This window comes from Zea mays, chromosome 3 (assembly GCF_902167145.1).
Source record: "Zea mays cultivar B73 chromosome 3, Zm-B73-REFERENCE-NAM-5.0, whole genome shotgun sequence".
NCBI classification, from domain to species: Eukaryota; Viridiplantae; Streptophyta; class Magnoliopsida; order Poales; family Poaceae; genus Zea; species Zea mays.
This window is the reverse complement of record NC_050098.1, coordinates 204571318-204597510: the sequence shown is the minus strand read 5'-3', so window position 1 is coordinate 204597510 and position 26193 is coordinate 204571318. Positions and strand designations below refer to the sequence as shown.

General features: G+C 42.7%; 2 protein-coding genes across 2 annotated transcripts; both read right to left on the bottom strand.

Moving 5' to 3' along the window:
• Positions 1-8160: 8160 nt before the first annotated feature.
• Positions 8161-12039, bottom strand: LOC100280900 (glutamate carboxypeptidase 2). The gene is made up of 12 exons (NM_001153820.2): positions 10927-12039; positions 10765-10832; positions 10373-10454; positions 10167-10259; positions 9919-10074; positions 9775-9837; positions 9554-9641; positions 9266-9355; positions 9094-9182; positions 8876-8992; positions 8659-8799; positions 8161-8564 (listed from the first exon to the last, which is right to left on the bottom strand). Exons 1-12 carry the CDS (start codon positions 11971-11973, stop codon positions 8382-8384), a joined length of 2217 nt encoding a protein of 738 aa, NP_001147292.1. The 5' UTR covers positions 11974-12039; the 3' UTR covers positions 8161-8381.
• Positions 12040-14691: 2652 nt separating this feature from the next.
• LOC103651227 (lysM domain receptor-like kinase 3) lies at positions 14692-22653 on the bottom strand. Its single transcript, XM_008676849.3, has 11 exons — positions 21854-22653; positions 20817-20891; positions 20087-20377; positions 19699-19844; positions 19529-19618; positions 19322-19427; positions 16027-16178; positions 15842-15939; positions 15602-15752; positions 15323-15430; positions 14692-15199 (listed from the first exon to the last, which is right to left on the bottom strand). The coding sequence occupies exons 1-11, from the start codon at positions 22491-22493 to the stop codon at positions 15035-15037; spliced, it is 2022 nt and encodes a 673-aa protein (XP_008675071.2). The 5' UTR covers positions 22494-22653; the 3' UTR covers positions 14692-15034.
• Between the last annotated feature and the right edge of the window lie 3540 nt (positions 22654-26193).

The window sequence follows — 26193 nt, the reverse complement described above, 5'->3', positions numbered from 1 at the left end:
GATAGGAAGAGCACATCATGGACTTGTCAGTTTCTGGGAAGATCCCTGGTGTCTTGGGCTTCAAAGAAACAAAACTCAGTAGCTCTTTCTACCGCCGAAGCCGAGTACATTACCGCAAGCCATTGTTGCGCGCAATTGCTTTGGATGAGGCAAACCCTCAGGGACTATGGCTACAAATTTAGCAAAATCCCTCTCCTATTTGATAATGAGAGTGCAATCTGCATGGTGGATAATCCCGTTGAACACAGCCGCACTAAGCACATAGCCATTCGGTATCACTTTTTGAGAGATCACCAACAAAGGGGGGATATCGAGATAGCCTATATTAACACCAAAGAACAATTAGCCGATATCTTTACCAAACCACTAGATGAGAAAACCTTTACCAAACTTAGGAATGAGCTAAACATTCTTGATTCTCGGAATTTTGATTGATACTTTGCACACATAGCTCATTTATATACCTTTGATCATATCTCTTTTATGTCTATGACTAATGTGTTTTCAAGTGTAATCTTATGCTTAGTCATAGAATTGAAAGGGAAATGGAGCATTCGGCAAAGACGACGCTTCCACTCAACTCCATCGGTATTATCTACTCTTTGTCGGTATTCCGCATAATTCTCCACTTTGGTATAATCTTCACTCATATTTATTTGTTTGCCATTGGGGAGAAAGTAAAAGGGCTTATATTTCACTCACAAGTATCCGTTTTTGGCGATTCATGCCAAAGAGGGAGAAAGTATTAGCCCAAAGCAAAAGGACCGCACCACCACCAATTTCAAAAGTTTTTAAATAAGTTTTCAAATTGGTATCTTAATGTGTTTTCAAAAGGGGGAGAAAGTACTAGTATCTTCAAAAATTTGCAAAACTCTCTTGAACACTAAGAGGAGAATTTCATTAAGGGGGAGTTTTGTTTAAGTCAAAGGAAAAGCATTTGAAACAGGAGGAGAAAATTTCAAATCTTGAAAATGCTTCTTTCAATCTTATTCATGTACCTTTGACTATTTGCAAAAGTTTTTGAAAAAGAATTTTACAAAGAATTTGCGAAAACAAAACTAGTGGTGCAAGCATGGTCCAAAATTTTAAATAAGAAGAAAACAATCCATGCATATCTAGTAGAAATAATAATATTGGTTTCACTCCAAGCAACCTTTGCACTAACCTTATGCAAACTAGTTCAATTCTGCACTTATATATTTGCTTTGGTTTGTGTTGGCATCAATCACCAAAAAGGGGGAGATTGAAAGGCAAATAGTGTCAAACCTTTTCCTAAATGATTTTGGTGGTTGAATTGCCCAACACAAATAATTGGACTAACTAGTTTGCTCTAGAATATATGTTCTATAGGTGCCAAAGGTTCACAACAAACCAATACAAAGTTTAAAGAAAGGGTTCAAAACAAAGGAGCAAAAAAAACCGAAGGCTGCCCTGGTCTCGCGCACCGGACAGTGTCCGGTGCACCAGGGAGAATCACTCCAAACTGCTCAACTTCGGGTTTCTGGAAAATGCTCTCCGCTATAATTCACCGGACTGTCTGGTGTAGCACCGGACTGTCCGGTGTGCCAGCGGAGCAACGGCTAGCGCGCTAATGGTCGACTGCAAAAGTGTACAGTGAACAGTGCGAACTACGCGCGCAGAGTCAGAGCAGGCGCCAGAAGGCGCACCGGACAGTGAACAGGACCTGTCCGGTGCACCACCGGACTGTCCGGTGGCCCAGCTGTCAGAAGCTCCAACGGTCGAACCCTAACGATTGGGTGACGTGGCTGGCGCGCCGGACAGTGTCCAGTGGTGCACCGGACTGTCTGGTGCGGCCGTCGACAGCAGCCATCCCCAACGGCCACTTTGGTGGTTGGGGCTATAAATACCCCCAACCACCACACATTCAAGGCATCCAAGTTTTCAGCCATTGCATTTGATACAAGAGCTCTAAACTTCACTCCAAGACACAAACAAGAGATCAAATCCTCTACCAAGTCCAAAGTTTACTCCAATCAAATAGTGACTAGTGAGAGAGAGATATTTGTGTTCATTTGAGTTCTTGCGCTTGGATCGCTTTTGTTCTTCCTTCTTTCTTGTTCCCAAGTCATTTGTAATCAAGGAAAGAGACACCAATTGTGTGGTGGTCCTTATGGGGACTAAATGTCCCGATTGATTGAGAAGAGAAGCTCACTCGGTCTAGGTGACCGTTTGAGAGAGAGGAAGGGTTGAAAGAGACTCGGTCTTTGTGACCACCTCAACGGGGAGTAGGTTTGCAAGAACCGAACCTCGGTAAAACAAATCACCGTGTCACACTCTTCATTTGCTTGTGATTTGTTTTCGCCCTCTCTTTCGGACTCGATTTTATTTCTAACGCTAACCCCGGCTTGTAGTGTGTGCTTAAGTTTATAATTTTCAGATTCCGCCTATTCACCCCCCCTCTAGGCGACTTTCAGTTTTAAAGTGTTAAAATTCAAGTTTCAGTCATCATCGTCCTCCTCAACTTCTTTCTCGTTTCTCATGTCATCATTTATGTGGTCGATCAACTTGATGAATACATTTTTGCATAGTATAACTTCTCGCTAACCATGTAGAGATGCTTTGCTATGGTCTTCTTGTGGTCAAGGCTCTCAACTCTGCTTGTTGTTGGTCCTTTGACCTTGCATTGCACTCTAGTCATATTGCAACCAATAGGACGTGGTGGTTCGACACTATCAGACAACATGGAGCTATAATAGCCTCCACAATTAGGTGGGATTGTTTGCTCCCATCGCCGAAGTTGGAGTCACAGTGCCACGTGCACCACTTTGATTGGTGGCGAAGTGCACGCCACATGTGCTCTACTTGAATTCAGTTTTGTTGGGCCTGCCACGGAAGTTATACTTTGCAGTTTGAAGCAAATGGGTATTATCTAATCCACTTAATCGTGTCGCAGACCAACGGTTGTAGAAGTCATTGAGAAGGGTGAAGGGGAGGAGCACGGAGAGAGAGGGAGGGAGGAGAGACCGATGTTGTGGGATTAGGACATTGGAGAAGGAGTAGATGCACTCTAATCTGTGAATAATGAAGAACAAAGAAAAGTGGCTATGGTGGAGTTCACGGAGATGACGAACTCGTTAGAGTTCTCGGTTTTTCGTAGATTGACGGCGAACCGAAGATTCGATTGACAATTCAAAAGCGTGAAGATGAAGGTCACGGTAATGTCCTAGTGAGCATCTGGAGATGAAGGATCAAGGAGTAATTTCTCGTCAGAGTTGTCACGGGAGTTAAGCAGGAACTAGAACTTCGACGAGCGGTTCAGGGAGCTAAAGATTGAATCTCGCAAAATTGTTTTGTGTTCTGGAATGGGCTCATCAAGAGGAAGCTAGACATGTATATATAAGGACGGCTTGAGTCTATCCAAAATCAGGTTAAAATGAATTTTAGAAAATGCAGAAATTCATATTTAATACTCAAAATGTCTAAATTCTAGAAATGTTTTGGCACCCAATGAACTCAATAAAAATGTTTGGATCTTTAAAAATGTATTTAAGTTCCTCAAATAATTAGATTTAGCTTTTCGAAAATAGGATAAATAATTGGATAAACACAGATAATACCAGAGACTTCTACGGGATATATTAACATGTTTTAAACATCTTTTACACTAAAAACACAACACAAAGACATGAATGAAATACATTTAGTTCAAACTTATGATTCTTTTTAGTTGGTTAATAATAAAAGAAAATTACTTAAAATCATGTTGCGTGTGTTCAAATCACTCAAACCTTATCAATTTTTTTTTTGAAAATGACGGTTCAAAAATTAGTGTGTTACATTCTCTCTTAGTATCATCGAAAACAATATGTGATATAATATGAGATAATCTTTAAGATTATTGATAGGTAGCAATATAATGTACCTATCTATTCCTGGTGTACCTAATGTAAGCATGCAGTTAGTAGGATTGGGCATCGCGCATGAATAATGGCTTGTTTATTTGGGATTATAGAGCCAGTTTGGTTCAACATTTTTAGGAGATTTTTTTATATTCTAATTGTAGAGAGAATCTGGTTGTTAGGGTTACTAATGGATAGGATATTGAAAATATCCGCCCGCAACCGCATCCGTGGTTGCAACCAATATTCGCTAGCGACCAAACCCATGGGTAGAAATTTATATCAATGCTCATGGCCATCGGGTTTCGGACAGGTTTTGGATATCTGTCAGATATGACAGACAATCATTTTTAACAATTCAATAGCATAATTAATCAAATTTCTTCCCAATTCACCATAATACACAATTAAACTTAATAAAAGAAATTATTATGGGTCTATGGGCCGCAGTTAGGGGCACTAGAGCTTGGAAGGACCAGCCACCGACGGTGCTGTGGCCTATAGAACTTGGAAGGGACCACGGGGAACAACGCATAAAGTCAATAAGGCTAGAAGGGGTGACCAACAATAGGGAATTAGGAGCGTGGTTTAAAAATAGGCTACAAGGAGAATTAGGAGCGGTAGGGGCGTGGTTTAAAAATAGGCTAGAAGGGTTTATGGTTTAGGCAGGTTAGAAGGGGAATTAGGAGCGTTAGGCGCGTGGTTTAAAAATAGGCTAGAAGGGTTAGCATTTAGGCTAGAAGGGGAATTAGAAGCGTTAGGCGCGTTAGGCTAGAAGGGATGGCCAATAATATAATATGGGTGGCTATGTTTAAAAATACAATATGATTTGATTTTAGATATCTAATAAATAATTCACGAGTGAAAGGTAATATTTTAATATGTGCTCGCCCGACTTCAAGTCGGATTCGAGTCTATACACAGTGGCCGACTCACAGACGCGTCACGGAGGCGGCAACTCACGGACGCGCCACGCGCGCGGTGGCTGTAGGCGGTAAGGCTATCCGCAGTCGTCAGACTGTAAAGCCTTTAGAGTCATCGCGACGCTGCAGCGGACAACTGCAAACCCGACTGCACTGTCACCGAGGCAGCCTCCTACCTCAAATATGGCGTGGACTGCACACTGTCACCACTGCCAGAGTGCTCCACGCATGCACAGATGAGCAAGTGAAGTGCGTACAGCGAAGCAAGTGAAGTGGAAAAAATAATATAATATATGGTATTTAGTATAGAGTTAAAATATAGAGTAAATATGATCGCAGATGATTGTGGTATAGAGTAGATAGTTTTGCTGACGAGGATAGAATATTCTTTTTAGAGTACGGATTTAGAGTAGTGTGAGTGCGGATAGCCTAATACCACATCGTTGTGCGGGGTGTGGCCCACTTTCGCAGACTGCGCCGCAGCGCACGTCATCCTGTGTAGCTTCTGCGTGGCCGTGGACGAGCGAGACATTTTGGACGGCGCGCTCCGGCGGGAGCTGCAAGCCTGCAAGCGATGCTCGTCGCGTGGGACCACGCCTTCGTGCTCCCGTAGCTGTGCATCGGCGCCTCCTCGACGGTAGCAGTCCGAACCGAAGCCTCTTTGGATGTGTGCCGCCGGATTGGGGAGAGTTTGCTCCCGCGAAAATATGCAGGAGGAGAGGAGACGGACAAGAGACGTTAAATTTTTGGGACAAAGGATAAGAGAGCTGTTGGTGCATGAAAAATCATACTATTAATTTTTTGGGATAAGGATAAGAGAGTTGTTGGTGCATGAAAAATCATACTATTTCTTTCATGGTACCTGTTTTGGGATCTTCTTCTGGATTTGCTCTAAGAGCATCTTCGACTGTTATGTAAAAAGGTTTCTAAGTCTTAGTTTAAGAAGTTATTACAAAAAACATGTTTCCAATATTACCTAAATGATGTTGCTAAATTTAAGAAGTTGTTATTTTATCTTTTCTTAGAACATCTCCAGTTGTTATGTAAACAAGTCTCTAAATATAAATTTAACAAGTTTTCGAGAAAAACTCTTCTCCAATAGTTATGTAAATCAGTTTACTAAATTTACAAACTCCCTACAAAACCCAATTCCATCCTTACATTATCAACCTTGTTTGGACTCCCTCAACGTTGGTACTAAGGGGTTGTTTGGTTTGGTGCCTAAGACGCCACAATGTGCCAAACTTTTCTGCCTAACCTTAGTTCTTCAATTCGAGCGCCTAAGGTTAGGCAGATTGTGGCGCCTTAGGTAGGAAACCAAACATGCCTTAAATTCATCGTGAAAATCATACTTTTGCCACTGTTTTGTGTTGTTCCACTGTCCTATTGACCACAAATCAATTTCCAACGTCCAGATGTCTTGATGTCGCCACTGCTAGACAACCTCTTATGCTGAGATCTCAGACGTCGTCAGAGCACATCCTATGATGTCTTTACGTCATCGTCGTGATCGTCTAGTCTTCCATCGATAACTTCGATCTCTCAAGACATTAGGAAAAGTTGTGATATTGATTTTCACCACCAGCTCAACTAAAAAAGAAAGTATGCTCGCTTATTTTTTGTTGACGTAGACAACTTTAAAAATTAGCAACTAATAAATAGGGAACTGTTGGAGCACATACATTTTTCTACTCCTTAAAATATTTTAGCAAATTTTTTAAATCTATAATTTAAGGTGTTAAATTTATATAATTATTGGAGATGCTATTATCTTGTCCCCCACATTTGACAACCCGAGAGGGACTCCTTTTTCTGGCTAAATTAGTGTTATATACCTTATGTTTTTATTCTCCTTTATTTTTTTAATAAACTTTAGGCTACTACGTGGAAAAGAATTTTACTGCATGTTAGACTTTTATTTCTATAGTTTGCAATTTAGGTTATATTTGGAATCGATTAATCATAGAGATTTATGTCACACTAATTTTAGAACCATTACAAGAACAACATCATGTTTGATGGAAAGAATATAAAACTTTTTAGAACGTGAGAGGTAAAGGAGTTTCTAACTAACATAATTTGTAATATTTTGTGGCTAAAAATTGAGAACCACTAGAGAACATATTTTTTTTTACTCCCCACTATCATTTAGCAACTCCTCACATCTGCCTTTAGGGGCTTTTTTTATAAAACTAGTGAGGATGCTCTAAGTGCGCACCCCAATCCTTCCGAGTTCCCAGTTTTGTTTGAGGCTTTCCGTTGCGAAGTGGTGATGTGGAGAACGATAACCCTTTTAAGCACGTGATCACATGCTACATAAAATACAGACCGGCAAGCTGGAATTGATAGCATAAAGGAAACAAGCACTGATCGGCAGGCTATCTGCCAACTAGATGTTGCCTATTGTGTGTTTCTTTATCCAGCCGCCAGTCGGACACCGTGAAAATGCGCACGGCAGGTAGAAAGTACACCTCCGTCCGTGAATAAAATTTTAATTCAGTGTCATCTTTTATAATCTTAAATTTAATCAATTATAAATACAAATATTATTATTTATAAATATTATTAGATTAATTACGAAATATATTTTTATAATAAATTATTTAGAGTTATAAATATAGTATTTATAAATATAATTAGAAAATTATAGAATAAATTTTATAAATAGATTTTATAATAAATTAACCTAGAGTTGTAATTATGAATGCTATTATTAAAAAATGGATCCATCGTGAACTATTTTAATCGGCTCAGCAACTCTACATATGCATTCTTTTTTGCATACAAAATTATTGGGTCAACTTGTACATGGCCTCTTCACGGAATCTTTTGCGTGCAACCTGCATCTTCATGAATTCTAGATAGATGGCGACCCTCCGCCAACCTGTTCACTGTCCGGTTGCTGCCGTCAGCCGTGGGATCCCAAAAATTCGGAAGATATTAGTCCGTTCTCAATGAGAGTTTTATACTTATTTAAAAAAAATATAGTGATATATCATCATGTTTAATGACATGACAGACTGACAGTACAATTATAAGGAGAGATATTAGAGAGTTTTATGAAAGATAGTAGAGTTTCATGTACAATAAGGCTACCCTTGTTTTACGTACCGTTTTCAATGGTGTTACATCAGATTAAAAAATCTAGTTTAAATCTGATGCAACACCATTAGAAACAGTATGTAAAACAAGAATGGTTTTATTGTAGGTCCCATGCTGCTGACATGGTGTATACCAGTCCGACACCGCGCCAATCAGTTTCAGCCTAGCTCCACACCTCATAGATGAGATATATTTATACACAGATGGTACGCTCAATTTGCAGCGGTCGCCGAGATAGCGAGAGCAAGAACAACATGCAACTCCCAGGAAAATGATTGGCGATACTCTCAAGGGAATCATCGTGAGAGATGATTCCACTATTCTTTATTCATAGGACACTAACTTGAGCATATTTCTTCATTATTTACACAATTATCCAATGATGCCTGACAGGTATTCCACGCACTTCAGCTTTCAAGAAACGAAATGGAAACTGAATCCATCGGGTACTTCGATCTATGTAGAATAGAATGAAAATCTGCAGTGCACGTGCACATCATGTTAGTTTACCATCCAGGACTGCAGAAGCCTTGGACACAGCCCTGGCAACCCTGTAAATCTCGTGCTGCAGCAGTCGCCACGTCTCGGTTGTGTTGGACTTCTTAGCCTTGTCCATGGCCGAGACTATACCAGGGAAGGCTTTGGTCCCCCAGTCGTCTTGATCCGATGATGCATATATCTGCAGAAAGAAATAAGTGAAACGTTTTGTCACTCTGTCGGCTTCACTGTTCAGAAGCACACATCAAACCACGACTCCGGAGCTCTCTACTCACCATATGCTTGTACCATGGTCTCCCGACCAGTCCTTCTCGGTTGGTGAACGCTCGCTCGGCCATCATCAACCGGTCGTTTATCTCCCTGACTTTCAGCGTATACTTACTTGTCTTTAGGCTCCAGTTTTCTGCTTGCAGCAACTACGTACCAAAAATGAGGTGTTAAAGTTTTTATTTATCAGTTACACATCTGAGTGCCAGGCACGTCATGTTTTACCTTCTTCTCTTTGTAAATTTTGGTGGCAGCACTCTCGAGCTGCTTGATGGAGTTCTGCAAAGGAGAGAAACTGACAGGAAATCCTTTACATTTATCTACGATATCTTTTGTGCACTCCTGCAAGATAACATAATTATTTCAGGTCTCAAGATTCATAAACACAAGTATACCAATAAACAAGAAGCGAACTGTGTACATCAAATGTGAATAAGTGGTACCTCCAGTTCGGAGGCATAAGAGACGTAATTGAAGGGTATGATCTCGTCGTCAGCAAGTTTCAGTGCAATCAGACCCCAAACGCTGGCCACTGGATAATTATGCAAGGAAAATTGATTTGTCTGTACTTGGGATAAACTTGAAAGCTTTCTTTAAATATAGATGGTTCAGTACCTGCAACATGCCTGTGGAACAAGGGGTCTCCAAACCTCTCCACCCAAACATAATCATCATACAACGAGTGGTAAACAGGGTATTCTTCAACTGCAACAGCAATCATGAGTTCATGACATCAAATGCTAGATAAGTATACCATTAGTGGTTATTGATCATGCAAAGCCATGGTTCCCAGTCTTGTGAATTAACTGCATTTTAAAAATCTTGCAAATTCACTTGGCAAAGACACTGAAATGATCAAACAGAGAGCTGTCGATTTTAATGCTTCAAATCAGTTTCACTTACACAGCCCATAAGACATGTCGAGTGACGGGACTCCTATATGCTGGACAAATGCTGCAAAATCTGTTCCAGCACCAGCCACTCTAGTGATCTGGAAAAAAAAGGAAGTTTTCACTTCAGTACCTGACAGCGGTAGTTCTTATCCACTGGGACTTCACTCTTTTTCACCACTCGTCTAGACCAGATCATAGCTATAGAACATCTTTAACATTGAACATACATACCGGTGGATGATGGCGCATCATGGTGTCATACAAGGTTTGAGATGGTTCATCAGGATCTGGTACCTTCAAATAAAGAAGTGACGAGAACTGTAAATCAGGAGTCTCCATAAACTGTAATATAGAAACAGGGTAGAGCTTGAATACCATTTTACTTGCTTCTTTGATCAATTCATCAAGTTGAGGGGTCGCACGGGGCATAAGACCCCCAGGACCAAACACTGATATGTCCACGTTCAGGTAAGCTATAGCTCTTGAAGCTAGAGTGTCCATGTTCTCCTCGGCCCATTCAGTAGACCCTATCTGAGACAGTGTATAAATCCAGCATGAATGATTGTTCATCTGAGCATTTGACTTGCAGATAAGGATATGTGAACCAGTAAGCAAGGAGGTACCAGGGCAAACTCTTCTGCGTCCCAACTGCATAGGATTATTGTTCTTCTAGGCCTCCACCCTTTCGCTTGTAGCTTGGACAGCCTCTCCGCGATCTATACAGTGGGAGGAAACCGGGTCCCTTCAGTTTTTTTTTTTTTTTTTTGAAATAGAATTTCTCGAAATTGTCGAATATGCCATCAAACTATATTCAGCAGTAGTAGTTTACCTCAAGCATGGCTGCTGTTCCACTGTTAGGATCAACTGCTCCAAATGTCCAAGCATCACGATGGTTGCCTATGATCACATATCTGCAAATATGTCAAACAGTATTTAAATTTGTCAAGTTTCTAGATGCCCATGACATGATGCTGATATCTAATTATATTGTTGGCAAAATTTGACAAATTTGTGAAGCGACGAACCATGAAGTCAATCGAAGAAACATCCAGAGTATAAAAATATGAAAATACTAGTACTCGGTGTGGACGGCTGACTAAGATAAGAATCGATAAGCGGGCATATGACATGTGCAATTCGGTGTCTTGTGCAGTTTTCCATTTTGCAGGCTGCAGTTAGCCAAAATTATGCAAATCTATACAGTTTCGAGAGACCAGTTACCTGTCAGGCTCCTCTTTTCCTTCTATCACCGCAAACACATTTTCGATTGTTGCTAAAGTCTCGTTTCCCTGCAAATCGTAAGTCAATAATCAGAAATTCGTCCTTGAATTCAGACAATACTACCCCACAGATAATGCTTGCGCTGACCACTGAGGCACTCACAATGTAGGTGAGGTTCAACACGGCCGGGCCGGGGCCGAGCCGGTACACGGGCGCGCCGTCGCCGCCCTGCCACTTGGGTGGCGCGACATCGCCGCCCATCGCCTTGAGGATTGTCTCCCCGTCCCTGGCCGACACTGGCAGCGCCGGGATGCCCGGCATCTCCTCGCTGCCGTCCAGCTCCTCCATGCTCAGCCGCTCGCAGTCGTCCCCAGCCGCGCACGACGGCCACAGCGGCGTGGTCGGATCGCCGTTCCCGTAGTACAGGGTCCCGACCTGAACGCCTGTCGGCGGCAGCCACCGCGCGTCGGGGAACCACTTGCGCTTCTCCCCCTTCGCCGCGCTCCCGCCGAAGTCCTTGGCATCGGTGTACACGATAGCGGCGGCGGCGCCCGCGGCGCGCGCGTTCCGCACCATGTCCTCGCAGTGGATGTCACCGTACCGCACGAGCGCGACCTTGCCCACGACGTCGACCCCGCGGGAGGCGAGGTAAGCATAATCCTCGTTGTGGCCGTAGTTGGCGTAGACGACCTCGGCGGTGACGGAGCCGGATCCCGAGTAGGCGAAGTACGTCGGGAGGACCTCCGCGGCGGCCTCAGCGTACGGGTCGCCTTTGTAGGTCTCTTGCACCAAGGAGAACGGCCTGGCGGCTAGGCCGGGCGCCGCGGCGAGGGAGAGGGAGCGGTGGACGGGGTAGGAGAGGAGAACCGAGTAAGGGGTGATGTGTGCTGGGAAGGAGAGGGAGGAGAAGGCGTGGAGCACGTAGCGGGCGGTGGCCGCGTTGGCCTCGGTGCCAGCGACGTGGGGGCGGAGGGTGAGCGCGCGTAGGTGGGCCGCCGCGGTGGCGTTGGAACCGAGGGAGAGGAATAGTGCGTGGTAGTGCGACGAATTGGTTGGCACGAGGAGGTGGTAGGACGCGACAAGAGCTGCCGTGACGGCGAGGAACGAGACGAACCTGCGCCTCTTGGCTGCGCCGCCACCGTTGGCGTCTGCGGGCGTGGGAGAGTGGAGGAGCGGCTGCCGCTGTTTACCGCAGCGAGACGTGGCCATGGCGCTCGAGCTAGAGCAAGACCTCAGGAGTCATGAGGTGGGGGAACTGACTAGGAAGGGGGGGGGGGGGGGGGGGGGGGGGGGGGGGGGGGGGGGGGGGGGGGGGGGAATGGGAGTGTATGCGAGCGTCGTCGGCGGGAGAGGTTCACCACTTTGGACTGGCTCATTACAATTACAACTTGGGTGGGGAACTCTTCAGAACGAGAAGAGAGAGAGATTATAAAAATCTTCGGTTTAGCAAATCTTTATTAATTGTTCAACCATTCACGATTTTTTATTAAATATACTTCAATTAAATTCAAGACGGCATTTTTACTTTTGTAGAGGATCATATGTTCATCTGCGTGCAAAAACGGACAGTAAAAAATATTACAGGTTTAGTTAAATTTAAATGGTAATAAGTTCGATCAAACTTAATAAAAATGACTCATATTTATAATATCACTAGTTAGCATTGTTATCTTCCGTGTACAAATTTAGTTAAAACTTATAAATGTAAATTCAGTTAAGTTTGTAAATGTTTAAATGTTAATGCTCTTATCTATAAAATATAGACTCGGTTTAAACTTACGATCCTTTGACTTTATCTAAACATATACTCCCTCCGTTTCTTTTTATTTGTCGCTGGATAGTGTAAAATTGCACTATCCAGCGACAAATAAAAAGAAACGGAGGGAGTAATGTTTTTAGACACACGATTCCTCTCCGCGGGTAGCAGCAGTATGGGACCGCTGTAGAGATTCTGGGAGTAGGAGAACGAATCTTCTGCGCCAATAATTTTAGGCCGGCAATTATTAACAAAAAACAGCTTTGTTTGGCGGTTGACCAATGACCGATCCTGTGTCCCTATATATTTCTGTCTCCAAACAGTTGCTCCAACTCCAACTGGGCGTTGCCAAACACCAGCACCGTGGGTGAAATTTGGTGCACGAATCATCGTCGAGGCTGCTCGGACTTTTCATCGGAGACCTGATCGTTCAGGTTCAGGTTCAGGTCGCAGTCATGTTCCTCTGAGGTTCACCGAAATGGTGAGCAAAGCGCCACCATGGCCATGGGGAAGGAATCAAATCAGACGCCGGGTACCGACGAGGAAGGAATGAGACCATGAGCAGGGTGATTGATCATCTATAGCCCTGGGTTCCTAAAACGATAGGGTTAGAGAATGAAGGGACTGCAAATTGGCGGCAGTTATACCTTGATATGGTCTGATGGACAAATGTTTCGTAAGGCTATCCTCCCGACTCCCGAGGCCACATTGCAAACAGAATGGAGACAGTCCTGAAGCCTAAAGCGGATAGGGATGAAAAGTGGGTATCCAACAAGAAGTTGTTCGTCTGCTGGCTAGACAGCTGCTCCACAGCCATCCTATAAAAACATCATGAACTGTCTTTATCCGAGATCAAATCTCCGAGCGAAGCCGCATGCTTCGAAGGTACGAATCTCGCAAAAAATTATGGTTTCAGATGAAGGTACAAACGCTGTCCTCGAGCTTCAGAGTTGTCGTTGGAGGTTAGAAGGTGAACAATTTTTATTTCAGTTTTACAGGTGTCGAGTTTGACCAAAGTCGAGCATACAAAGAAGTTAAATTGTCGCTTTTGACCAAAGTCGCCTATTTATATTGTGATTACACGTCGCAGTCTGCTACCTCTTTGGAAAAAATGTGAGGTCTTGCTCCTTGTTCAAGGAAGTTTTCTAATTGTTGCTTATGAGCCTTGCTAAGGTATTATGTAACATGTTTCTTTGTTTTTATTTGCCATATTTATGGTTTGATTGAGTCCTTTTTGTGTTAGATGTCTGGTGTTTAGGAAATTCCCGATGTGCCTTGGCCTAATTATGAGGATGATCTAGCAGATGTCAAAATTTCTAAGTCAGGACTTGTTCATGATAACGCCAAGCCATGGAGGTTTTGGAAAGTCCCTGATGGATGAGGCAACTCGCTCCTTTTGTTTAGAGAAAAAAGCATTATTAAGAGAAAGTGTGGTGTTTACCACAGAATGAGACAGTCCTATAGCCTAAAGCGGATAGGAATGAAAGTGGGTAGTCAAGAAGTTGTTGGTCTGCTGCCTAGACAGCTGCTCCACAGCCATCCTACAATATTCTTTTGTGATAGGGCCACACCCACAGGAATACAGCTGCAGCCTGCAGTCGCGGCAAAGTACAGCCGAAAACATGTTAAGACAAATTTAATATTTTAAATATAGATATAAACAAAATTTGATGCTAATCTTTTCTTAAATTATCAAGCACATTATTATAAATAAAAATAAATTTTATGTAAATTGTTTTATACATTAACTCTCTACAACAACAACAAAAGGAAAAAGAATGTGTATCCGAATTTTATAACTGTCGTTTAAAAAATATATGATAAATTTAAGGTTTCTATTTTATGAATATCTACAAATTTAATGTTAAAAAATAATATAAATTTACACAAAATTATATATCTTATTTATTCACAATCAAATAAAAAGACTAAAAATTTAATATCTACATAAGTATCGGTTTCCATCCCTAAAACGGACCCTAAAAGCGGATGAAAGAATTGTCTTTAAAGACTTCTTCACACTTTAGGTTAAATCCACGACCGCAAGGTACTCATTTTGTGTATGCACGACGGCGAGTTATTGGAGGCGTTAGGCTATCTCCTATCACCTTCTATCTTAGAATACGGCCTTAGGAGTGTGAGTGTCCAACGTGATAAGAGTGTCCAAGAAAGAACCCACAATACACAAGTACACGTTGCAGTCGCTGCTGCTGAATTTGGTCTACAAACACAAGTCAGGGCATAGCAGCAGCGGAACAAACGAAATGACTCATCAGGACATTGCATCACAAGGTAGATTCTTGTATACATACGTTGCTACATACTGTACCACCCACCAAAAAATATATTGCACTCTGGTAGGTATTCTCTCAGAGCTCAGAAGAAACCTGAAAATCGCTCAACTGGACAAAGGACCAGTAAGATATAAAGAGGAGGGCCATAGGCGAATATGTCTCCGGTGGATCAGGTGAGTAGATCACTCAAGAGCATGTACAGCAGCCTGTGTTGACCAGATCACCTCCCCGCCACAAGACCACTAAACACTTGGCTGTTCCCAGCCTGTGTTGCCTCCCACTCGATAGAAGACAGCAGTATTTGAGAGAGCGTGATTACCACCTGCTTCATGTCCGGCCGTAGAACAGGGTCTTCGTCCACGCACTGTTTTGCTAGCATGGCCATCTTAAGAGAACCATTTTATGGGGGTCAGAACGACGAGCAAAGGTGCCGCAAAATGGGCTGGTAAGATAACTAGGAAACTCCCTAGCTCTAACTGCAAGAAGTGCATGAGTTTAAAATTCATACCTTGTACGCACAGTCATAAGGATACAGATCCCTTAGATTATGGTCAATGCAGTCTTTCAGGTTCCCCATATACGTTGAATTAGGACATTTCCTTACGGCAGCTAACATCTGCGGAGTACATAACCAAAGTTGCTTAAGACTTTTGGAGTAAATAAAAACAAATGAATAGGAAATTGAACAAAGTTCAACAGAAGTTCTATGCTACTTCAATGTTAAAATAATGGTAAAGCCTAAAGGTACAACATGAGAAAGTCAACTACCACTGAACTGGAAACTTACAACTGATGCCAGTGAGCATCGCTCGGAGTTTGAGCTTGCACCCATTCCTTCAGCTCTTGTAATCGCCTCCTTTCCAGATATTAGCTCAAAAAGTACCACACCAAAAGCATAGACATCACTCTTCGTAGTTGCCAGGCCATCCCGCAGGTATCTAAAAGACAAATGAAAGATTGTTACAATGCCATAGTTAGAGACAAAGCATGCTCTTAATTAAAACAATGACATCAAATATGCACTTACTCAGGGGCTAAATAACCAAAAGTTCCAACAACCTTAGTGACAGAAGCCTCTGCGTCATTGGATTTCACTACAAGTTTTGCAAGGCCAAAATCTGAAATCTGAGAAGGCAAAAGATGCAATACACAACGTATTAGTTATTTAGTTGATGCACGAAAAAGGGAACCAAATAATTTAATTCACCTAACCTTCGCTCTGAAGGAACCATCAAGCAAGATATTACTTGATTTAATGTCTCTATGAACATAATGATCTTTGGTGTGCTCATGAATGTATTCTAGTCCTCTGGCAGCATCAAGTGCAATTTGGACCCGAAAGATCCATGAAAGTGATGAACACCCTGGAAGAAATAATAAAACAGAACAATTGATCAACAATGGTAAATCCTGTGGACGCAGCATAATTAGGTGTTCAAACAAATGGTAGCACAAGAGCTGGAATATAAACATTGTCTTATAACAGTTAGATGTTTTAAATAGGAAAGCGGAGCTTGTTCAACTATCTTCACAAGAGCTGGAATATAAACATTGTCTGACAGCCGATTTATCCAAGTTGCTAAGAGAAGAGGAACTCTGTTGGTTCCAGAGATTGAAAGCAACTGTGACGACAATGCTCAATATTTTCAGCTTTTAGCGAATGGTAGGCACAGCAAACTAGGATTTTTCCAACTAGAACATGAGGGCGTTATCGTTGGGGAAGAGAACCTAAAAAGTTATATTACGAGTTTTATAAAGGTCCTTTTGGGTCTCCTGAAAGCAATATTTTTTTTCTCTAGATGAGGAAAATAGAGAGGGCATCCCTCAGGTTTCTCAGCATGAAAATTAATTGCTTTCTGAACCTTCCAACAAAAAAGATAAAAGAGGCAATTTTTCAGATGGAGCATAATAAAGCACCAGGAACAGAAGGTTACCCAGTTGAGTTTTATCAGTTTTTTTGGAACATTATAAACCGGACCTGTTGGAGCTTTTTAATGAATTTTACCCTAGTAATTTCCCTATTCATAGTAACAATTTCGGAGTAATAACCCTCTTGCCTAAAAAGACCGAAGCGGTTAGAATCCAACAGTTTAGATCCATATGTCTTCTTAATGTTAGTTTTAAGAATTTTACAAAGATTCTCACAAAAGGATCTCTCTGATAGCTCATAAAGTAATTAGACCCTCTCAAACAGCTTTTCCTATGGGGAGGTACATAATGGAGGGTGCTATTATTTTAAATAAACTATCCATGAGATGTATAGAAAGAAATGAAGTTATTCTTAAGTTAGATTTTGAAAAGGCATATGACATGGTGAGGCTATTTCCAGCGGATGCCTGGACGGTGCACTTGCATGCGCATCAAGAGCGACATGGCCGTTGGATGAGCACGCCAAAAAGTGGTCGCGTCCAGTAGACCACACATGCACATGCAGATCCTCCCGTAGAGGAGAAGAGCGCGGAAATGCGCGACCGCGCGGCCGACCACACATTTTGTGCAACAGCATCCACGATCTGCTGGAAGCGTGAATAGTGTGTCGTGGTCGCGCAAAATGCACATCCGCAACGTTTTGTGCGAGCCGCTGGACATAGCCTGAAATGGCCTTTTCTTCAACAGGTATTGAGAATGAAAGGTTTCTCACCATCTTAATGTGCTTGGATTAATCAGGTAGGTTCTAGAGGATCTGTAGAAGTTAAAGTAAATGATGATGTGGGCCATTTTCTAAACCAAGAAAGCGGTGAGATAGGGTGATCCCCTCTCTACTATTCTTTTTAACTTGGTAGTTGATATGATAACAATTCTTATAGATAGAGCTAAAAATAATGGTCAGTGTCAAGGAGTAGTCCCACATTTAGTAAATGACGTCTTTCTATTTTGCAATATGCAGATGATACGGTACTTTTCTTGGAAAATAATCTTGAGCAAGCCAATAATATGAAGCTTTTGCTGTGTGCAGTTGAACAGTTATCTGGTCTCAAGATTAATTTTCATAAAAATGAGCTCTCTGCTTTGGTGAGATGGGCTCTTTTCCCTTCCAATACCTTTGGTATACCTATGCATTATACAAAACTTAGAAATGTGGATTGGAAAGAAGTTGAAGAGATGTTCCAGAAGAAACTTAGTTGTTGGAAATGAAAGATGCTTTTGGTGGGAGGACACTTAGTGCTCATTAATTTTGTTCTTAGTAATCTGTCTATTTTTATGCTATATTTCTTTGAAGTTCTGATAGAAGTTTTAAAGAAACTATTTTTTTATAGATTTAGGTATTCTTTGTTTACCGAAAGATCAAGGAGGACTAGGAATTTAAAACCTTGATTTGCAGAATAGGTGCTTGATTAGTACATGGCTTTTTAGACTTAATAATAACTCAAGTTGAACATATACCTGGAGATTCTCAGTTTTGGTCCAGCTTAATGAAAGTCAAACAAGAGTTTCTGAAATTGGGCTTCACAGGTGGACTTTGAACCACATGGTAGTTTCACAGTTACCTCTATGTTGTTTTTCAGGTCCACGTTGTTTTTGCAACTTGGATGAGTCAACACAACACCTCTTTTTTATTGACAAAATGCTAAGTTCATCTGGAGATTGATACACCTTTAAACATTCAACAGTTGTTTAATGGTTGGTTGCTTCGGGTAGGGAAGAAACTTAAGTATCAGGCTCGGTGGGAGCATGTACCATTTGTTGGGCATTTTGGTTAAGCAGAAATGATGAGTTTTTTTAACAAGACACGGGCTTTCTCTTTGATGCAAGTGCTTTTCAGAGGAACACATTGGATTCACCCTTGGGTACTGTTGCAAAAGAAAGAGGAAAGACCCCCAAAATAAATTCGGGGTGGCGTGTGCTTGAGATGGCAGTGATGGAGTTTTTCGCTTCCAATGGCTGGAGTTTTAGCAATAGACTTCCTTTTGTTTATTTTATTTTTTTGTTTTGGATGTTTTGAACTCTCGTGTGTGTTTCAGTTCCCTTGATCTTTCGTTGAACGGTAACTTGAATGTAATAATGGACAGCTATATGTAATGATCGATACAGAGGCTGGAATATTAATGATATTCCCTTTTCTAACAAAACAAATGGTAGCATAGTACCAGGTGGGACATAAAATATGAATCCAGAACTACCGAGGCCAAATAGAATTACGTGTATTAGGTGACCCCTAGACAGTACATGGTGGTAGGTGATCCCTAGGCAGTACTTGTTGGTCCAAGGCTGCCCATAGCATACCACGTACACCCTCCGACCCAAAAAAAATATATCTATGAATCTAGAGTTCTGAACAAACATAGACACTCTTTGGGATGGAGGGTGTAAGCGGTAGTCCCATTATTAAGACAATGTCTCTCTATGTGGAACCAGTAAACATGAAAGTTATTGTAAATTGTTTAACACGGGGGTCTACAGTCCTAACAAATGAACAGCTTATGGACATGTTAATACTTTATAAAACTGAATGTCATATCTAAGAGCAAAAAATCTTTCAGAAATCAAGTGTCAGATGAGGATATACCCTTTCTTTCAGGATCATGTAGATGATTTTTGAGTGAACCATTTTGAGAGTACTCATAAACCAGGAAAAGCTCATCCTTGCCTGCTGCATAGCCAATCAATTCTACCTTTGACAAAACATGGGTCACACAATGAAAGTTCAGTAAACATGGAACATCAATAAATGAATTTATACTAGGATTTTGTGATAAGCAATAAAACACCGTACCAGACTAGCATGATGAACCTTGCAAAGAACTTTCATTTCCACTATGAATTCTTTTGTTTTAGTGGCCATCATTCTCTTTATCGCAACCTCCTATAGACAACATTTTTTAGCATTGAGAAGGCAGTGACAAGGAATATTATGCATACAAGTGGGCAGCTTCGATGCTGGACCTGCTCTCGGAGAACACCGTAATAGACAGAACCATATGTACCATGACCAAGAAGATTTGCATCCGAAAATGAGTCAGTTGATATGAGTATTTCTTCGTGCGTAAACACAATAGGCTTCTCCCTATCAAATACGTCTGCTGCTACACCTGCTTTGGAGGCTTGAATCAGTTATAAATGAGAAGCAAAATAAAAATAGCAGTAGCTAATTTGTGCTGGTATTAATTTAGTACTAATTGTGAATTTATTGCCCTGTATCTCAATTGAAATTTCCACTGTATCCTATTTCAAGAAACTATTGGTCCACCTCCAGAACAAGCATAGGCTTGATGCCTTGATAGCAGTTACTTGTGCTCTTTTTATGGGAATGGTTAACAAACGGTAAACTGACCTTTGGGGACATTGATATGATGCTCACCACCATCCGCTCTTGTTGGCTTTGCATTTCCAAATTGGCAACACAAATATCTTCCAGAACCATAACAGAAACTACCACTCTTAAGGAGTTGAAACTTATGTCGGTCTGGGCTCTTTCTCTGGCCGTTACGATCTTGGGGTTTATATCCAAAGAATTTCCATAGGACAAGTGCAAGAACAGCAATAACAATTAAAGCAAGCGCAACTCCCATGCTACCAATAACCCATCCATAAGGAAATTTGCTTGAATGGTAATCTGGTGTCCCTGCAGTTGTATGCCAGAGGATACTTTGTTAGATTATCATAATAATAATAATGTTGGTTGTATATAATCCTTGGTAACAAAAACTGACATTTTACAATGATGATATACTTGGAAGAGAAATATAGTATCAAGACCATAAAAAGAGTGGCTAACTGAAAGAAAATCGAAATAAAATAAGCAAAAAATGTGGAATATGCATATTGTAAATAACTGTCACTGATTATTCTAATATAACATCCAGCCTGCCTAAAGGTTACCTAGAAAATACAGCATACAGTATTGCCAGAAAATCATGGGAAGACTATGTAAACCAAAACATCAACAGATGAGTTGTAAATTGTAATGGCTACCTGAAATATGTTTCTCAGTATTAAATTATCACTCACAATGACTGCCAACTAAGAACATTACGGAACGAGTTACAGATAAGAACATTAACCTGACAATGTATAGTCTGTTGGCGCTGGGGCTGGGGCAGGAGGAGCAGGTAGTGTAACATATGCCTGTCCAGGAACTGCAAATTGGTACAGGTCAATGAGGATGGAATAGTCATTAAATAACTCTTCAACAAAACAAGTTTATTACAAACATTACATTGAAATTTACAAGAAATAAAAAGGATTACAACGAAGTAAGGTTACCTATTAAACATTGCAAGAAGAAAAGGAATTGTGTGATCAAGAATAATAATAGTAGTAAAGAAAAGCTAACACCACGAAGTAAGAAAAACAGATCAGAGGCTTCAGCTGACCAAGAAAGCTGACATTGGATATTATTGGGAGGCTCAGCAATCAAAAGCTGGAGAACTGGGCGCAGAGCAGCCCACAGTGAGAAACATAATGTCACTGCCATTAAATATCTCAACTACTACACAGTATGCATGTAACTGAGTTCAATTATTAATGAAGATTAGGTGCAGGGAACGTGTTAGTGCGATCACTCAATATGACATGTAGCTCCTTGTGCCAATCAAGAACTATATAAAAGCACACTACGAGATGCTGCACTTCACGAAAAGACTGTTTTAGTAATGAAGTTAGTTATACTAGTCTGTGGTGGTAGCAACTTTCAGCAACTTGTTTAGACCCACTGATATTTCAACAAGCTGAGTCATTAGCTGACTGCTGGCCAGTGGGCAAGGAGTGCCTGGCACTTCACTAAAGAACACATTTAGCGTACAATTTTGACACGATCATTCACCGTGTCCACGGTATGGTCCTGAGACAGTTGGTAATTGCCAGGGCAGCCACAAGATATAAAATGTGAATTCCGTGGTACGCCTCACAAGCCCAGACCAATAAATCAGAGGATCCGTACTTCATAAACGAGCAATTATTTGCGATCATTAGAGACCCGTGCTTGCAATTGCAACAACCCAACAAACTTTGAGACGAAAGGAACTACCAGTCTTTTCACAACGAATTCAAGAAAGAGAAACATTTGTCCAAAATGATCGCAAACGTTGGGAAGACTGACCTGAGTTGAGTGGGATGTAGTACACCTTTCCCGCGGTGATGGGGTCGGGGCCGGCCATGGCATTGGCAGTCTCGATGGCATCCATGCTCGCCCCGAACCTACTCGATAGTGATTCCACTGTGTCCCCTTCGACGCCGACATAGGTGAGAAGGTAGTTCCAGGGCCCGGACGAGCAGCCGCAGAGCAGGTGGAGCGCCACAACCGCTCCCGGTCGCGGCGGTCGCTGCGCCGCCCCGCCAGGCGGCGGCACGGCGAGGCCCGAGTACGCCGCAGCCGCGACATCGGCGGCGGTGGTATTGGGGAAGGAGGTCGTCGCGGAGGAGGGGATGGTGTAGGTGGTGTTGGCGAGGTAGGTGCGGGACGGGAGGCAGGAGCAGTTCTTACGCACGAAGGCGTACCTCGGGCTGGCCGCGGCGTCGGCCGTGAGGTCGCCCGGCGCGGCGTCGAACATGGACTCGAGCACCGTGGCATTGGCGGGCCCCGCGCCGGCAGTCGGGAAGGCGATGAAGGCCGTGCAGACGCGCGAGAGCTCGGAGCAGGGGAGCGGCGCCGACGTGGCGTTCCCCCCGGCAGCGGCGGCGCCGGAGACGCCGAGAGGCAGGAGTAGGAGGAGAAGGGGAAGGAGGCGGTGGGGCGGCATTGGGGGCTGCCTAGGGTTCTGCCTTCGAGGCGGCGAGGTGGTGGTGGGGCATGGAGTGTGGCAGACTGGCGGTGGCGAACAGAGTTGAGCACTGCTGGATGCTTCGCGTGGTCGGCTACTCGGCTTACGAAACGCACGCTGGGCGGAACGGCCGAACGGGACGCCGCTTTTTAGTTACAGACTGCGGTTGTAATTTAGCGCGCACGGCGCCACGGCCACGAGGCGAAGCGCAATCGCTGTTCACGCGGGCGTCGGCCCGTCGGGCCTGGGGTGTATGGCACCGTCGGATTTACTTTCAGGCTTCGTTGTTTTCACCGTTAATCTATATAGATAGGTTCATATTGAGTTGTTTTAAATTTATATCAAGTTAAAATATATTCTAATTTATTCTAATACATTTCAATTTACATGGAATTAGAATAACCAAACAAGACCTTATGAATAATATAGGAACCCTTTTTAAAGGAATTTTCATTTTTTCAAGAAAAATTAGTTCATTTTTCTTTGAAAATAGAAATCTTTTATTAAAATGAAGTTCTCAAACTAACCCTTACTTGTCCCACCGAGACAAACAGTTCTAAATACGAAACAAAGGAGGAGAGATATACTTGTTGGTTACTTGTTTTTTATTGTTGTGAACCAAAAACAAGTCAACACAAGTGTTAAACTTAAGAACTTTCGTCCTTCGAAGCATTATCCTCTTTCAGGAATAATGAATCTCGGGCGAAGTTCATTGTTGGGGGCCTTCGGCTTCCGAAAGTCCTCAAAAACAGGATTTAACAGTATTTCTGGAGTATAATGTGTGAACAGGTATCTTCGGACTCAAGTCGACATCACAGTAGACCAGAATAATACGAAGGTTGATACAGCGCCGAAGGTGTGAGCAGGGAAGCTTCGGCGTGGCAACAAAAAGTGAAACCGACTTAAAGATGAAAAGGCTATTTAGACCTCGGTAGATTACTATAGAATTATTATCAAATGTAAAGGTCATGAATGTAATTTTGTATGGGTTGTGTCCCGTGCCTATAAATAGGTGAACAGTACCCCCGTACTGTTCACGCTGATTTGGCATTCACTTTTGCGTCACGCTTGTACTTTCATCTCCTTCAAGTTGAAGGTACATTTGTAATTCGATGTTATTTCTATTTATATATGATAATAATATATAATAATCTATGTTATCCTTTATATTCCTTACAATTCATTCTTCGTCACTATATAATGTATTTATGAAGGTACGCCCTTCATAACCTTCGTCCGAAAACCATTATATCCTAAGGGGAATAATGCTTCGTAGGACGAAGGACTTAACCAATTAACATTTTCTGTGTTGCCTTGTTCTTATAGCATTTGAGAACAAGTCCACAACATTGGCGCCCACCTCCGGTGAACTCACTTCCACTCTTTGAGTTTTTTGAACACCTTCGGCGATCATAAACCTTCGTTATGGCGCCGAAGAAAGCTTCAGCGACTGGGGTTGCAGCTCTGCAACCGCTGGACCACAATCAGGAGATAGTTTCTCTTCGGGAGGCCCGAAGCCAGAAAAGGAAGGCTGTCAGCCCGACACCACCAGAGGACGAGATAGATCAAGAAATCAGAGATATGGAGATGCTTCATCAACAAGTGCAGAGGAAGAAAGAAAAGATGGTCAGACTAGCTGAACTGCAGAGGCAGATAGACGAAGCCTCTGAAGAAGTTCGTCATCTTGCCCAGGATGAGCAACACCGAAGGCCTCACCACCAAGATCTTCATCAGGAGGGTTTTCCCAACGAAGATGACTGGTATGACAATTTCCATCATGGGAATTTTGTTTTTGATGATGCCTCTCCTTTGTCCGCTGAGCTGCAGGCTACACCTTGGCCTCCGTCCTACAAGCCGACTCAGCTTCCCGTATTCGATGGCCACTCAGACCCGAAGCAGTTTTTGATGAGCTACGAAGCAACAGTATCTTCGTATGGTGGCAATGCTGTAGTCATGGCCAAATCTTTTGTTATGGCTGTCAGGAGTGTTGCTCAAACCTGGTATTCCTCCCTTCGACCAGGAACGATCACTTCATGGCAGAAGCTGAAGGACTTGTTGTTAACTAGCTTCCAAGGGTTTCAGACGAAGCCGGTTACTGCTCAAGCTCTGTTCCAGTGCACCCAAGATCACGAAGAATACCTTCAGGCGTATGTCCGGAGGTTCTTGCGTTTGAGGGCACAGGCGCCGACGGTGCCCAATGAAATTGTCATTGAGGCCATGATCAAGGGGCTTCGGCCAGGACCGTCAGCTCAGTACTTCGCTAGGAAGCCTCCTCAAACTTTGGAGAAGCTGCTCCAGAAGATGGACGAGTACATTCGGGCCGATAATGATTTTCGCCAAAGAAGGGAGGAGGCTTTCAGGTTTTCTGAAATGACCAGGGGCTTCGGAGGAAGGTTCTATCCGAGGCACGTTAGATCAATTCATAGCTCTACCCAAAATGATGATCGAGGGAGCCAACAGCAAAGGCCACAGTGTTCCTCACAGGCTTCGGGGCAACAGCAAGGCTCCTTCCGACCACCAGCTCCAAGAGGCAGAGGCGCCAGGGCTTCGACGGAAGATTTGGAGATCAACCAAGAAGAATCTTTTGCTTGTTTTGCGGTGAGAACAAAGGCCATACCACCAGGATGTGCCATGTTACCATCCAGAAGCAAAAGGAAATAGCCGAAGCCGCAGCACAACAAGCTCAGCCGAAGCAGGTCATGCATACAGCTTCGTATCATTCGCCCTACATCCCAGAATATGTGGGCAACCACCCTGCAGTTTCTGTTGCTTCGGCGAGTCAGCCTCAAGCTTCCTGGCAACAGCCTCCGCCTCCACCTCCGCTGCAACAAGGCCAGCAGCCAGAAGGGAGCCAGTATGCTCCACACCAAAGGGATTTCAGAGAGCAGTCCGAAGCTCGTGCAGTCAACAGCACTGTGCCAGAGTCAAAGCACATCTATTGACAAATATCCTACCTTAATAGCAATCTTTTTCATTCAGTTTTATTTTCTGTAATAAAGGACATTGTTTAGGTTTCATGTAAATAGTTTCGTTGATTCCCACAAGGAAAATATATTTTCTTCACAGGCTTAAATTGTTGAAGTTTAAAGACTTGTGATAACAAAGAGGACCTTCGAACTATCGAAAATTCTTCGAAGCAACAAAAAGTCGTTCTAAGGAACGCAGAGTAAGTTTGCCGAAGTCACAAAAAAGTCATTCCAAAGGGAGCGCAGTGTAAGTTTTCTGCTCCAAAGTCGTTCCAAAGGGAATGCAGAGCATACAGCGAAAAGTCAACGCTGATACCGCCTAAGTAAAAGGCGAAGCGCGAAAAGTCAACGCGAATACCGCTGAAAGTAAAAGGCGAAGAAGCTCCTAAGGGAGGCTTACAGCGAAAAATAAACGCTGATTCCGCTGAAGTAAAAGGCGAAGAAGCTCATAAGGGAGGCTTATAGTAAAAAGACAATGCTGATTCAAAAGATTGTGTTTTGTCGCAGGAATGTGTGTATCTTCGGAATAAACATCATCTTACACATCATAACATCATCGCATCATTTCGCATAGCATAAGCATCATACATCATGTTGCATATGGCACAAGAAGGGGACATGACATCGATCTTCGGAAGAATGTTTTGAAAGGGGAAAATCATGCTAAGTAGCTTCGGAGAACATTTTCACGAAGCTTGGATATTGTTCTTCAG